The sequence below is a fragment of the Sceloporus occidentalis genome, unplaced genomic scaffold (assembly GCF_023333645.1).
Source record: "Sceloporus occidentalis isolate IW3139 unplaced genomic scaffold, rSceOcc1.0.p SCAF_2, whole genome shotgun sequence".
Taxonomy (NCBI): Eukaryota; Metazoa; Chordata; class Lepidosauria; order Squamata; family Phrynosomatidae; genus Sceloporus; species Sceloporus occidentalis.
This window is the reverse complement of record NW_028316982.1, coordinates 536642-550658: the sequence shown is the minus strand read 5'-3', so window position 1 is coordinate 550658 and position 14017 is coordinate 536642. Positions and strand designations below refer to the sequence as shown.

General features: G+C 52.4%; 2 protein-coding genes across 8 annotated transcripts in view; one reads left to right on the top strand and one right to left on the bottom strand.

Moving 5' to 3' along the window:
• Positions 1-11241, top strand: part of LOC149317824 (arf-GAP with coiled-coil, ANK repeat and PH domain-containing protein 2-like) — a 33477-nt gene extending 22236 nt beyond the window's left edge. For 2 of the 7 annotated variants that reach the window (XR_016279925.1, XR_016279924.1), the window contains exons 11-24: positions 71-122; positions 804-904; positions 1610-1715; positions 2942-3147; positions 3262-3331; positions 3569-3663; positions 4245-4417; positions 4889-4993; positions 5325-5417; positions 6074-6294; positions 6430-6539; positions 7872-7982; positions 8507-10474; positions 11019-11103. Coding sequence is in view for 5 of the 7 variants with exons in the window: in XM_089508521.1 (XP_089364647.1) it covers positions 71-122; positions 804-904; positions 1610-1715; positions 2942-3147; positions 3262-3331; positions 3569-3663; positions 4245-4417; positions 4889-4993; positions 5325-5417; positions 6074-6294; positions 6430-6539; positions 7872-7982; positions 8507-8568; positions 11019-11122 (1609 nt within the window). In the remaining 2 variants the exon portion in view is untranslated. Of the gene's footprint in view, positions 1-70; positions 123-803; positions 905-1609; positions 1716-2941; positions 3148-3261; positions 3332-3568; positions 3664-4244; positions 4418-4888; positions 4994-5303; positions 5418-6073; positions 6295-6429; positions 6540-7871; positions 7983-8506; positions 10475-11018 lie in introns of all 7 variants that reach the window. The other 5 variants (XM_089508521.1, XM_089508522.1, XM_089508524.1 and 2 more) reach the window with 3 other exon arrangements.
• Positions 1-14017, bottom strand: part of LOC149317815 (D-beta-hydroxybutyrate dehydrogenase, mitochondrial-like) — a 381124-nt gene that overhangs the window by 84923 nt on the left and 282184 nt on the right. The window lies entirely within an intron of this gene.

Sequence of the window (14017 nt, the reverse complement as noted above, 5' to 3'; positions counted from 1 at the left end):
CCCCATTCCTCATGTACCGTTGTGCTCTGCCAGAGGTGTGGTGTTAACCTTGCCCCTTTTGATTGCTCAGGCGCTGGTTCTCCATACAGAATAACCAACTGGTATACCAGAAAAAATTTAAGGTAAGTCATGGAGAAGGATCTGCATTCTGTGGGGGGGATGATACTGCGGAGAGTTGGAAGGCAAGGCCCCCAAGTGCCCTCCTGGCAGCACCCTTGTACCCACCCTCCCTGCTCTGTTTCTCCTTGTCAGATCTACCACAACAGCCCCCTACACTTTTCCATGTGCAAAGAAGTAAGAAGGATGCCTTCCCAGAAGCTTTAAGGGACTCCAGTGCCTCCCTTTTTATTTCAAGTTATGGGTCCCAAATTGTTGGAGGCCAAAATCATGGCTTTTTCCAGGACAAAGAGGGGGCAGCCCCTGATTTAGCTGCTGTTCCTAATCTAGTTCAGGTGTGCCTCAGTGGCTCACAGGCTGAATGCTGCCCTCCTTTGCTGGTAGGGAACTGAGAACTGGGGTGGCTGTTAAGAAGAGGCAGGTCTGAAACAAGCTATGCCTTGGCAGACTCTTGGCCATAGGTGGTCCTTTGGGGTTTTGGCACTGAGGGGCCTTTGCAGGAAGCAGGCCTTTGAGCTGCTCACACGGAGAAGCCCCTCTCCTGGGAATGGTCACCTGGGACACTTGAGCCATTGGGTCACCTTGCACCAGCCCCCTCAGTCCCTTGTTGGCCCTTGCCGTTTCCCTGCGATTTGGAAGAGGATGCTCTCTGTGACCTTTGCTTACCTCTCCCTTCCTTCCCTCAGGATAATCCCACGGTGGTGGTGGAGGACTTGCGGCTCTGCACGGTCAAGCCCTGTGAGGACATCGAGCGACGTTTCTGCTTTGAAGTGGTCTCCCCCACAAAGTAAGAACGTGGGAGGGAGGCAGGGAGGCATGAATGAATAATAATAAATAATAAATAAAACTTTTATTTGTATCCCGCTTTTCTGTGACAAGACAATCAAAGCGGCTCACAACACATTTAAATCCACATTTACAAAATTATGTCCTGAATTCCCCCCTTAAAACAGGATTAAACATATTACAATTAAAATATCTATTAAAAACACAATTAAAAAAAATGAAATGGGGGATGTTCTAGCAGCTGTGGGGCCAGCTCTCTTCACCCGAAAGCCCTCTCTTGGGTTGGGGGCAGGGGTGCTGGAGATCCACCTTTAGAGTGCTGTGTTGAAGTAGGGGCTCATTCACTTGGGTGTCCCCACAAACATGGCTGCCAGAGCAAGTGCCTCAAATCACAGGCACAAATGTGGAGAGCCAGGTCAGGGGCAGTGGGGTGGCTTTGGGTTCTTTTGGAGACATGGCTGCTTTGCCATGGAATGACAGAAGAACTCTCTGGCAGAATAAAATATTCTCTGACTTTGAATATTCAAGTCAGTCTATGCAGTCCTTTAGTTTGGTTTCAATCTGTATGTAAAAATGGAAATCCAGCCGCTGGTTCAGCCTGTTCCCAAGAAATCTGGATTCATGGGCCTCCCCTGCTTTCTCACCCTGGTGCCAGCAAGTCTTGGAAGACACTCTGCACATGTTTGCCTACTGCTCTCTCTTGCAGAAGCTGCATCCTTCAGGCAGACTCAGAAAAGCTACGGCTAGCATGGATCAAGGCAGTACAGACCAGTATCGCCACAGCTTACCGGGAGAAAGGGGATGAGGCAGAGGTGAGTGGAGCCTGTCTTTCTGAGGAGCAAGGAGGCTTCTCTTGGATCAGAGGCAAGTGAGAGGGTGGGCAGCCTCTGGAAAGACACCCTCCCCGTCCCCCAGAGGTGGCTGCGGGGCTCCTGGCCAAAGGAAAGGGACCAGAGCACCCATTTGGCCTCATGTGGCCACAGCTCTTTCTTGCCTTTTTGGTCTGTTTTGGCCTTGAATGAACTTTGATGAAGATAATACCAGGTATTATTATTATTATTATTATTATTATTATTAACCTTTATTTATAAAGCGCTGTAAATTTACACAGCGCTGTACATACAATCTTTTTAATTGGACGGTTCCCTGCCCTCAGGCTTACAATCTAAAAAGACACGACACAAAAGGAGAAGGGAAAGGTGGAGGGGAAGGGGCCTTTCTAGTAGGATAATACATATAAAATACATAGCAATACAGGAAATGATTCAATAAAACAGACAACAAAAGAACATCAAATAGCAAGTGACAGTTATGCAATGCCTGGGAAGGCTGCCCTGAACAGAATGGTCGTCAACTCCGTTTTGAAGCTGGTTAAAGAAGTGATCAGGGCCCTTGTGTCTCCCGGGGGAAGAAGGTTCCAGGAGTGAGGGGCAGCAAGTGAAAAGGGGCGAATCCGAGATGGGGCAGAGGAAATCCTGGGTTGGGACCGCAGACCTTGACTACCAGAACGGAGGGCCCTGGTGGGAAGGTGAGGAGAAAGAAGGTCTGATAAGTAAGGAGGGGCCAGTCCATGGAGGGCTTTAAACGTTGACAGCAGGAGCTTATATTGAATCTGGAAAGGGAGGGGGAGCTAGTGAAGGGATGCCAAGACAGGAGAGATGTGGTCAGAGCGGTGGGTGGAAGTGATCATGCGTGTAGCTGAATGCTGGACAGAAATTAAAAGACGGAGGTGAGAAAGAGGAAGCCCAGCCAGGTATGTAGAGCCAGGCAAATTGAGGGCACAGTGCCCTCTGTATAGCAGGCTCTGGCTGGCAGTCGTGGTGATGGTGGTTGTGGGTGGCAGTTTTGGTTTTTCTCCCCACAGTTCAGGCAGTAGGGAGAGGCCTTGCAGAAAAGTGCCAGGCAGAGCAAAGGCCTCTAGTAGAAGTGCAAGCCAGAGGGAGGGGATGGCAAAATGTGCCCTGAACCCTGGCAGGCCTTGTCTGTGATGCGCAGGTAGGCTGCCATCAGCTGTCTCCTGTTTCTCTTTTTCCAAAAGGCCGAGAGGAAGCCACCCCCTTCATTGGGGAGCCCTGAATCCAGCAGCGAATCCAAAGAGAAGCTGCTGAAAGGCGAGAGCTCCCTCCAGAAAGTACAGAGCATTGTGGGCAATTCTGTCTGCTGCGACTGTGGCCTGGCAGACCCCCGGTGGGCTAGCATCAACCTTGGCATCACGCTGTGCATCGAGTGCTCCGGCATCCACAGGTGGGCAACTAGGGGGCACTCTTTACATGGACAGCCTGGCTGCCACTCTTTTGCAAGGAGGTGTCCTGGGACCCCTCCCTCACAACTTCTTCTCCTCCCTCCCTCCCTCCCTAGGAGCCTGGGTGTCCATTTTTCTAAAGTCAGGTCCCTGACACTGGATTCATGGGAACCGGAGCTGCTCAAGGTAGGTAGGATCAGGATGGGGAGCCACCTGTCACAATAATGCCATGGTCCTGTCTTCTCCCCTATCCCCACCCCAACCCACACTATGGGTGGTGTCAGGTTGCAGACACACACAGAGACATGTTGTTGCACCATCTCTGGAACAGAAGAGGGTTGCTGGCTAGTGCCTTTGCCCAGAGTCAGGAGGAGAGGCCTAGCTTCAGTACCCCTCAGCTGCTCTTTCCTCCCTCCCTTGCAGCTGATGTGCGAACTGGGGAATGACGTCATAAACAGGGTCTATGAAGCAAACGTAGAGGACATGGGAGCCAAGAAGCCCCTGCCAGGAAGCGAAAGGTAATCACTCCCTGCCTGCCTGCGCTGAGGTTGTCTCAAAATGAGACAAAATCATTTTAAAAAGGCTTTTTTAATGCAACCCCTCTCCAGTCCCTGTGCAGGGACTGAGTTCTGCTTTTGCGCCATGGCTGCTGGCCTCTTGATCCTCCATGACTGAGTTGGGGGCAGGGAGGGGGCAGGTGCCTTGCTCCCCCCATACATGTTTTCTCCCGACGGGTGGAGAGAAGCCCCTGCAGCTGTTTCTGACATGCTGGCAAGACGGGAGGAGAGGCAGCAGGTTTGTGGGGTGGGTAGCATCAAAGGCAAAAGTGCCGCTTTGGGAAGTTGTGGTCTCACGCTGCAGCTGCTGTGTGCATTGGGGGGGGGGGGGGATCTGGTCTGCCTGCTGGTGCATTTCACACACAAGAGCTGCTGCCATTCCTGGGCCAGCTAGCCATGAACGATGGCACTAGCCAGGGAAGAGGCAGCTGCTAAGGGGGAGTCCCAAACCTTCTCTCCCCCCACAGTTGAGCCAAGGGGCATCACACCAGAGCCCCCCCCCCCCCCCAGCAGTTCACGTGGCTTTTCCCTCTTGTGTTCAGACAGGAGAAGGAGGAGTACATTCGAGCCAAGTATGTGGGAAGGAAATTTGTGGCCAGGCACCCATCTGCCTCTCCCAGTCCAGGAGGGAAGCTTCTCTTGACCAGCCAAGAGGGCAAAAGGCAGAGCAGCCCAGAGGGGACCCCAGCGGCAGCAGTGGCAGCAACCCTGCAAGGTAGCCTCCTCCCCTTGTACTCTGGAGGATGAGTACTCAGAACACAGAACCCCACCTGCTACCTTCTCTCTTTCTCTGTCTCTCTTCTTCTGTCTCCTTTGAAATGCCAGTGTCTGCCACGCTCTGAGTGACCACCACCTTTGGCGATGGGGCTGGAGGGCTAGGAGGCTGGGCAGCCACTTGGAGGCAAAGAGGGACTCAGGAGATATGGGACAGGAGTCCTTTGCACTGGAAGAGACGCTGAACTTCCCTGAGCTCAGCCGGGAGGAGGGGGGGCTAATGCTGGCCCATAGTGGGAGGCGTGTGTTCACTCTGGAAACTCTGCCACCTACTAACAAGCTGATTTCCTTCCTATTTTCCTCCTTTCTTTCATGGATGGCCGGCTGGCCAGCTGGCTGGCTTTTCTTCCTTTCTTCTTCCTTGCTTCCTTCTGCCTCCTGCGCTGCGCTTTGCTAACTTGCATGTCCCCAGTGGTTGGCTTAAGTAGCGACAAGGCCAGGCGGGAATCTCTCTTCTGTCCCGATGAGCTAGACTCGCTCTTCTCCTACTTTGATACCTCCTCCAAGCTGCGCATTAGTAAGTACTGCTGTCTGAGCCGCTCTCGTGATTCACCGTGTGGTGCCCTGGCCATCTCTGTTCGCTCCCACCCATCGGCTGCGCTGCTTTGGCCGTCTGTGAGAGAAGGAGCAGATCAGACTTCCCTGCTTGGCTTGAATCGCTTGGACGCAGGGGGACGAGGGGGAGAGGGAGATGCCACCCGAAGGCTTGTTCTTCAGGCGCTTGAAGGCAAAGTAGAAGAGGGGGAGCCCTAGCTTCATATTCATTGCCTGTCTGTCCATCTGTGGGTTTGTTGAAAAGGCCACCTCACTCCTTCTGCTTTCCTAAGGGCTCCTCTTTATTGCAACAGTGCGGAGCAATGACAGTGGAGTCCAGCACAGCACAGAGGACAGCAGAGAGCACCTGGCCTCCACCCCGTCAGCAAACCCCTTGTATGAGCCAGGTAGGAGGAGGTCGGCAGCCCACTCCAGTTCCAGGGGGCTCTGGGTGACCTGACAGACCACTTCTCCTCACTCCTTTTGGGACACCCTCTTTCCTGGCCTCAGGTTGCCCTTGACTGCAGGACAGTAGCCTTGTGGGCAAATAGCAGCCAGAGTTTGGGTGATTTCCAGAAGAATCTGAGGGCAGAGGATACTTTTCTTCAGTGGGCAAATGGATTCAATCTGCCAGAAAGGAGATTTCACCCAAACATTAGGAAGATTTTTTTTACTGTAAGAGTTGTGTGACAGTGGCCTATGGACTGCCTCAGAGGGTGGTGGACTCTCCCTCTTTGGAGGTCTTTAAACAGAAGTTAGATGGGCATATTTCAAGAGTGCTGCAGTTGTATATGCTTGACAGGGGTTTATAAAAATGTATGGTTAGTTTGAGGACTTTTACAAAGTAACTGCAAATTGTGAGTTGTAGTTTGGCCTTGGCTGTAGAGTATGGCCTGTGACTCAAAATATGCCTGCTGTTGACACCTGCATACCCCCCTCCTAAACCCTCAAAACTGGCCACCGCAGGGTCTGAATTCCCACCTGCTCCCCTCTGCGTGACCATCCCAGTCAACCCACTTGGGGGAAGGGGGCTGCTGGGAACCCACTTCCTCTTTGATTCCAGAGCGAGGAGAGTGGCCTGAAGCCACCGCTGCTGCCCCTGCCGCCGGTGGCTCTTCCTCCCCGGGCTCCTCGGAGCATTTCCTGGCAGGCCTGCAGCTGTACCGGGCCTCCTACGAGAAGAGCCTCCCGCGCATGGCAGAAGCCCTGGCCCATGGGGCAGACGTCAACTGGGCCAACCCTGAGGAAGACAAGTCCACGCCTCTGATCCAGGCAGTCCTTGGGGTGAGCCTGCAAAGTCAATGGGCACTGCTCCCCTTCTGACTGGGGAGGGGGGAGGCAGGGTCCAAAGGGCCTCCTCCCAGGGGCCCTGCGCTGAATCTACCCTCCTGCCTGCCTGCCTTCCTTCCTCTTCTGCAGGGCTCCTTGGTCACATGTGAATTCCTGCTCCAGAACGGGGCCAACGTCAACCTCAGGGACGCCCATGGCAGGGGACCCCTGCACCATGCCACAGTCCTGGGGCACACCGGGTAGGTGGCCTTGGCTTTCCCAGCCCTTCCCACCACCACCCTTTGCTTCTCAGCTGGACCTTGTTACCTGTTCATGAGGGGAATTCAGCATACTTTGCTCAGATTAAGGTGCATTATTCTGAAGATCCAGAAGTCCTTTGACCGTACTGTGAGCTCTCTCCAATGAGGAGCTTTTAAGATGTGGGGAAGAGGGTGCAACCAAGGAGGGAGATGCTGGGAGGGATCTGCCAGGGGACCCCAGAATTGGGGATTCCCATGAACGGCAAAAGGGAACCTCTCCTACTTCAAAAAGCCACCTCCCCAGCAAGCAATGGGCCAGGGATGATCAGAAAAGGTTTATTTTGCCATGATGTTCATAGATTTCAAAAAGGCATTCGATAAAGTTAGCTGGCTATTTATCTGTGAGAAGAATTGACATGGAGAGTGTAGTGTTGTGAAGAATGCTCCGTCAAGTTTCTCAAACAGATAAATACATTTTATTCAAAAGACAGTATCTTCTGGAAGGCTGGAGCTTCAGAATACTCACACACAAAGTCAGTCTCTTTCCAAACAACTCCCACCACTCCCAAGATCACATAATGATTTATAGGAACACAATAACACAGAACAGGTGAATGAAGAGAGAGGACGTAAGACTTAAAGAAACATACAACATATATCACAGGGAGTAATTTTCTAAAATGGATCGAAGATCAAAGTGCCAAATGGGTCAAAACAAAGTGCCAAAGTGATGATTAATGGTGAGAAAACAACAATAATGGAGATCCAAAAAGGAACAAAGTTATTTTTTATTGGTCTAGAGGTTTCAAATAATAGTATTTGAGAAGATAAGAGAATAGAAGGGGTTAAAATAAATTAAGAACCTTTGCAGACAATTTGGTACTGACTTTAGTCAATCCAGTGGGAAACGTGAAACCAGTAATGACCTAGACCAATTTAGTAAGCCTCAGGCTTACAGATAAATAAGGAAAAAACATTGATGCTAACAATGAATTTATTCAATGAAGAAAACGAAGAGCTTACGGAAATATGGAATTTTCAAATTTTAAAAAAGGTGCAACATTTAAGAATAGTATTAACAGTTAAAAATGTTGATTTGTTTAAAAATAATTATGCCTTACATTAAGGTATGGCAAGAAAAGGTTTACTTTGCACAACAGCACCCATCCTCCTTGCAAGCAGTTGCCCAGCTTGAGCCCTGCAGCGTCTGGGCTTTTCCTCCCTTGCTGTGCATTTGTCATTGGCTCCTTTGTGGCCAAGGCTTGCAGCTTCTCGCTCTTTTCTCTTTCCCTATTCTGGAAGGTGTTGCCAGTGTGTGGTTCTTTTCAACAGGCAGGTCTGTTTGTTCTTGAAACGGGGTGCCAACCAACACGCCACAGATGAAGATGGGAAGGACCCTCTGAGTGTTGCCATAGAAGCGGCCAATGCAGACATCGTGACCCTGTAAGTGTCCGAGGCTCTTGGCCTCACGCAAGCATTGTGGTTGGTTTGGGCAGGAGGGCAATGGGGTGGGTCCTGCACCCCATGGTCTTTCAGGCAACACTCTGTTTCTGCCTACATCCATTCTGGAGCAGAAGGGAAAGCATGGCTGGGCTGGGCATTCCCCCACAAAGCCCCTCCTGGGCTGACCCAGCCTTGCTCCTCTGTGGAGCCCTTGGTTATTTGACCAGGGGGCTCTCTAGGGGATGTGCAGCAAATAGAACGGCCAGGACTGGAGCCACAGCGCTGTTCCTTTCTGAGCAAAACCGGACTGGTCTCAGCTGAGCTTGGAGAGGCTTGGGCGTTTGGGCCATGCAGACCCCAAAGCGAGGGGTCACAGAGGAATATGGGCTTGTGGGTGTCCTCTGGAGTCTGGGGGTAGGGCTTAGGGTGGGCATTCTGTGGGCCATGCCCAGTGCCTCCTGTCTCTCTTGCTCCAGCTGTGGCTCTTCTCTGACGTGGTGCTTTTTTGCCCCTCTCCCCCACAGGTTACGCCTGGCAAGGATGAACGAAGAGATGCGGGAGTCAGAAGGGCTCTACGGCCAGCCAGGTCAACCCCCTAATAACCACACAGAGATGCAGTACCGGACTTGCATCCAGGAGTTCATTAGCTTGCAGCTAGACCAAGCATAGTTCCTTCAGCCAAAGCGGAAGGCTTGGCCTCGTGTGGTGGGACTGACGCTCAATCAGGCGCTGGTGGTGGCAGTGGCAGCTGTGGGTGCTGGGGGAGGACCTCCTGATGGACAGAATGCCCAGGACAGGGGAGGCCCCAGCCAGTTGGCTCCTGAACCAGATCCAGGAAGGGGGGGGGGCAGGCATCTCTTGCCCCCTCCCCATTGGTCGGCTATGGAGCAGGGGGACTCATCCAGCTGACCCATCTGCTCCCAGTTGACAGTCCCCATGCCTGTTTGACACAGCTGTGCCATGGGAGTCCCGGCGGGTGGAGGGCCTGACAGATGGGCCCTGAAGATCCCAGCCTAGTTATGGCTGCCCTGAATTGGGTGGGTTTGCAGAGGAAGCCAGTGGCTTGTGATACCGTAGCAGGACCCCTTTTCTTTGGCTCCCGTTTGGCCAAAGTGAGGGAGGGCATTTGGAAACTTTCTGCCCCCAGGGCCTTAGGGGCACTCTGCTGTGCTGGCTTCTAATTTCAGTGTTTGTCCCCTGAGAAGTTGAATGCTTCAACCTGAATCACGTTTGCACGTGAAAGTCCCCTGAGACACACATGCACACACTTTACTTGCTTGAGAAAAGGGGTCAGGGAGAACCCATGCTTTCCCCAGTTCCTGCCTGGAAATGTTCTCCCCAACCACCTCTGCAGCCATCAGGACTAGGAATGGCAAGTTAAAACGCTCAGATTTAGAATGCCTTCTGGGGCATCAGGTTCTGTGCTTTTCCAGGCCTTGTGAAGCGACACTTAGACTGTTGTTTGACCAGGCAGGTTCCCACAAACAGGGCTAAGGGGTTGAAGAAGCTGGAGTGAGCTCTGCTCCTTCAAATTCTGGAGTGAGGCTTCTCCTCTTGCCCCCCCCCCCTCCAAGGCTAAGGGAAATGAGGCAGGTGGGTTTGGGGTGGTGTGTGTGTGTGTGCACCCTCCAATCTCACTGGCTGTCCTAGTGGCACATAAACCAGATTGTACCCCGAGGGGGCAGGTAGCTCTGGAATTTAACCCACCAGTACAGTATATTCCCCTCAGCCCTGTCCCTCAGGTCTGCTCCATAGCAAAAGGGGTGTTTTTTTTTTGGGGGGGGGGATTACCTACTTTCTGAAGCCAAAGGTCAGGTAGCTGTGGGGTCCTGGGTCCATAGCCCTGAGAGTGGGGAGTGGTTGAAGGGCCATAGCTAGAAATGGTGGAGAGCACAATGGCAGTGTCCTTCTCCGCCAGAGCCATGCAGGTCGCTGGCTGGCTAGTGGCTTCCTTGTTGGGCTGAGTTTAGCCTGGTCCCAAGCGCCATCCCTGTCCATGGCATTTCTGAGCAGTCGGGAGCTGCCTCAGCCTATGTCAAAGGGATAGGACAGTTAGGAAGCTTGTGGCAGCTTCCTGGCCCCACTTTTTAGAGGAGGGATGGGACGGGGCTGGATGCCTCCCTTGGTCATCCTCAGGGGAACTGAGCTGGGGTCTGGGGTGAGGGTTCTGGCAGGCAGGCAAGCATTGTAGTCTGATGGGGTCTTCCAAAATGGGGGTATGCCACTAGTGCCCAAAGGACCACAAGGACCCACTGAACCCCCCCTCCCTCCCCCCCCCCAAGCCTCAGGTCTGCCACTCTGCCGAAGACCCTCTCTGCCGCCTCTTCTCCCCCAGAGCCCTTCTGGGCCCAGGGAGGGGGGTCTTTTCTGGGCTGGATGCGTGTGTCCGGCTGCTGCTCTCCTCCTTCCTTTGCACTCCTTTTGCAATTCCTCTCTTCTAACTCTGAGCTTTTCTCCAACTATCTGGCTGCTGGTGAGGGTCTCTCCTCAAGGTAGAGTCTGGCTTCTTTTCTTTTTAGTTGCTTTGGTCAAGGGGAGGGGCATGTGCACAGCAAAAGGGTTGGGGTGCCTTTTCTTGATGGAAGCCCCCCCCCCCCAAAAAAAAAAAAAATCGAGGCTTGGGTTTAATCCCAGCATCTCTTCTCTCCCTAATGGGTCAGCAAGTGCTACACATGCAACACAGGAGTATGCCTGGGTTCAAAATGGGGGACACTTGGGAGTTTGGAAGTATGAGTGAAAGGTCAGGAGATGGAGGGATGTCAGACATTTAGCTGCTGTTCCCCACTTTTGATTTTCTGCATGCCGGCTTTCTGCCCTGTTCTCAGAGGCTGCAATGGGTGGGTTTGCAAAAGAACACGTGCAGTTGCGCAAAGGTGCCCCACTTATGTTGCATGAAACATAGACACGTGCGCTGCCAAGATCTAGTCCATCCTGGCTTGCCCATGAGGGGAAGGGACACTGGATGGGTGGGTGGGCCAGTGTTAGCCAGCCAGGGGTCCTCCTCTGATGCTCTACTGCCTCTTCCTTCCTTCGCAGGAGACGAAACCTACCAGGACATCTTCCGGGACTTCTCCCAAATGGCTTCCAACAACCCGGAGAAGCTGAATCGCTTTCACCCGGCTGAGGCACAGAAGCCATGAGGGGCCCATGTGTGTGGAGCCAGACTCTGGGGACCCCCACCCCACCCCCTCCCTCCTGCCCCCTCCCCACTTGGGCAGCTCAGCTCTCCCTCCCTTTTTTATACATAAAAGCTGCTTTAATTCCATGCTGTGGTTTGCGCTCTGCTTGCCCAGCCCTGGCGATGGGGTCCTGCGTGTGCTGGGTCTCAGGGTTGGTAGGGTGAGGGTCCTCCGTTGTGCCCCCCCCCCCCCCGGAGTGTGTCCTACTGGCAGCGGATTGGGGCTACTTGGGGTCTCCTCCTCTGTGCTTGGTCAGAGGAAGACTGGACCCACACCAGGCTTCCCCATCCTTGGACCCTTTCTCTTTGGGCAGTGAACCCCTCCTCTTCGTCCTCTGGCCTTGCCCAGCCACCCCACAGCTGCCCTCTTCATAGGATCCTAGGGGTGGAAGGGACCCCAAGAATGACCCTCCAGTCCAATCCATCTGCCATGCAGGAACTCTCAAGGTATCCCTGATGGATGGCCATCCAGCCTCAGTTTAAAGCCTCTAAGGAAGGAGACCCCACTAGTCTCTGAGGAAGGAGTGTGTTTCATTGACAAACAACCCTTACTGTCAGGAGATTCCTCCTAATGTTGAGCTGGAATCTCTTCTTGCAGTTTGCATCCATAATTGTGTACAGTGTCCTGTTAGTGACATACATGTGCATATGGAATCATGAGTTGGAAGAGACCGCAAGGGCCATCCAGTCCAACCCCCCTTCTGCCATGCAGGAACTCTCAATCAATGCACCCCGAACAGATGGCCATCCAGCCTCTGTTTAAAGACCTCCAAGGAAAGAGACCACCACACGCCAAAGAAGGAGTGTGTTCCCCTGTCGAACAGTAATTACTGCCAGGAAGTGGTTTCTCTTTTCCTGCTGCTTGCATCCATTGTTCTGTCTCCTGTTCTCTGGAGCAACAGAAAACAAGCTTGCTCCCTCCTCAATATGAGATCCCTTCAAGTATTTAAACAGGGCTATATATCACCTCTTAACCTTCTCTTCTCCAGGCTAAACATCCCCAGCTTCCTGTCGTCCCTCATAAGGCATGGTTTCCAAACCTTTCCTTTCACCGTTCTTGTCGCCCTCCTTTGGATATGCCCCAACCTCTCAACATCCAACGTGATTTTTTATGGGGCAAAGTAATTAACATGTGGCTCCCCTTGAGGCAGAGTGAGCTCTTTGTGCAATGGTGATAAGGGGGCCTTCCCACCCGCCTCCTACAACTATGAACAAAATGCGCAGCCCATAAGTCCCAGACTGAGATGCCAAGCCACAGGGTCTGTGTCTGTGGCAGAGTCTTTTCCTACTGCTCCACTGCTGATGAAACAAGTCAAGTCCAGCTCACCCACGCTCTCATACAATTATATGGTTGGAAGGTACCCCCAAGGGCATCCAGTTTCTTCTTGGAGGAAGAAAGGCAGACTGGAACACACTCCCTCAATGGAGAATGGTGGAGTCTCCCTCCTCGGAGGTCTTTAAGCAGAGGCTGGATGGCCATCTCTCAATGGGGATGCTTTGATGGAGAGTTCCTGCATGGCAGAATGGGGTTGGACTGGATCAGGGCCCTTCTTGGGGTCTCTTCCAACTCTACAATTCTATGATAAGACACAATCCAAGCCGTCCTTGTGACTGATGGCCATCCAGCCTCTTTAAAAACAGCCTCCAAGGAAAGAGACTTTACTATAATCAATGTTGAGCTGGAATCTCTTTTGCTGTAGCTTGCATCCATTGCTCTGTTGTGTCCTAGTCTGGAGCAGCAGAAAAGACGCTTGCTCCCTCCTCAATATGACATCTCTTCAAGTATTTAAACAGGGCTATGATCATATCACCTTTTAACCTTCTTTTCTCCAGGCTAAACACCCCCATCTCCTTAACTCGTTCCTCATAGGGCTTCGTGGTTTCCAGACCCTTCACCATTTTAGTTGTCCTCCTTTGGACACATGGCTCCAGTTTCTCAATGTCCTTCTTGACCTGGACACAAGATCATTCCAGGTGGGGCCTGACCAAAGCAGAACACAGTGGCACTATTACTTCCCTTGATCTAGACACTAGGTGCAGCCTAGAATCGCATCGGCCTTTTTAGCTGCCGCATCACACTGTTGATTCATGTTCATCTTGTGGCCTACTTGGACTCCTAGATCCCTTTCACACGTAGACGTTTCCTTAAGTCAGGTGTGCAGTACCTTCCATTTCTCCCTGTTGGAGTTCATTCACCTGCCTGCCTCCACTTCTCATGGGTCGCTTGGTGTTGTAGTTTGAGTGTTGGACTATGACTCCGGAGACCAGAGTTCAAGTTTCAGCTCATCCATGAAACCCACTTGGCGACCTTGGCCAAGTCACATTCTCTCAGCCTTGGAGGATGGCAATGGCATCCCCCCTCTGAAGAAACCTGCCAAGAAAACCCCATAAGCCTTTGGGTCGCCACAAGTCTAACATGACCTGAAGGCACACAACAACAATAATCAGTCCTTGTGATGAATGGCAATGTGGTGCCAATGGAACCAAGATACCAAATGAACAACCAAAACCACAACCAAATGTGCATGTGCGCCCACAAGCGATGCATAATGTGCACCCATGCGCAATGAGCATTTGCCTGTGCCATGAAACCAGATGCGTGCTCTGCTTTGGCAAATGTGAAGTGGATACTGCTGTTCCAGATTGGACACGATGGTCTGACCGCTTCTGCAGATGCGTGCGCACACAGACAGACAGACAGACAGACAGACAGACAGACAGGTGTGCAGGACAAGAAGAAGCCTGCAGCCACAGCCTATGGAAGGCTCTGTATGTTTGGCTTGGTTTTATGCCTAAGCCCTGGCTCAGTTTTGCTGGTAATGTCAGCCGTGGCTCCATCTGCGAGAGATGCCTCCAG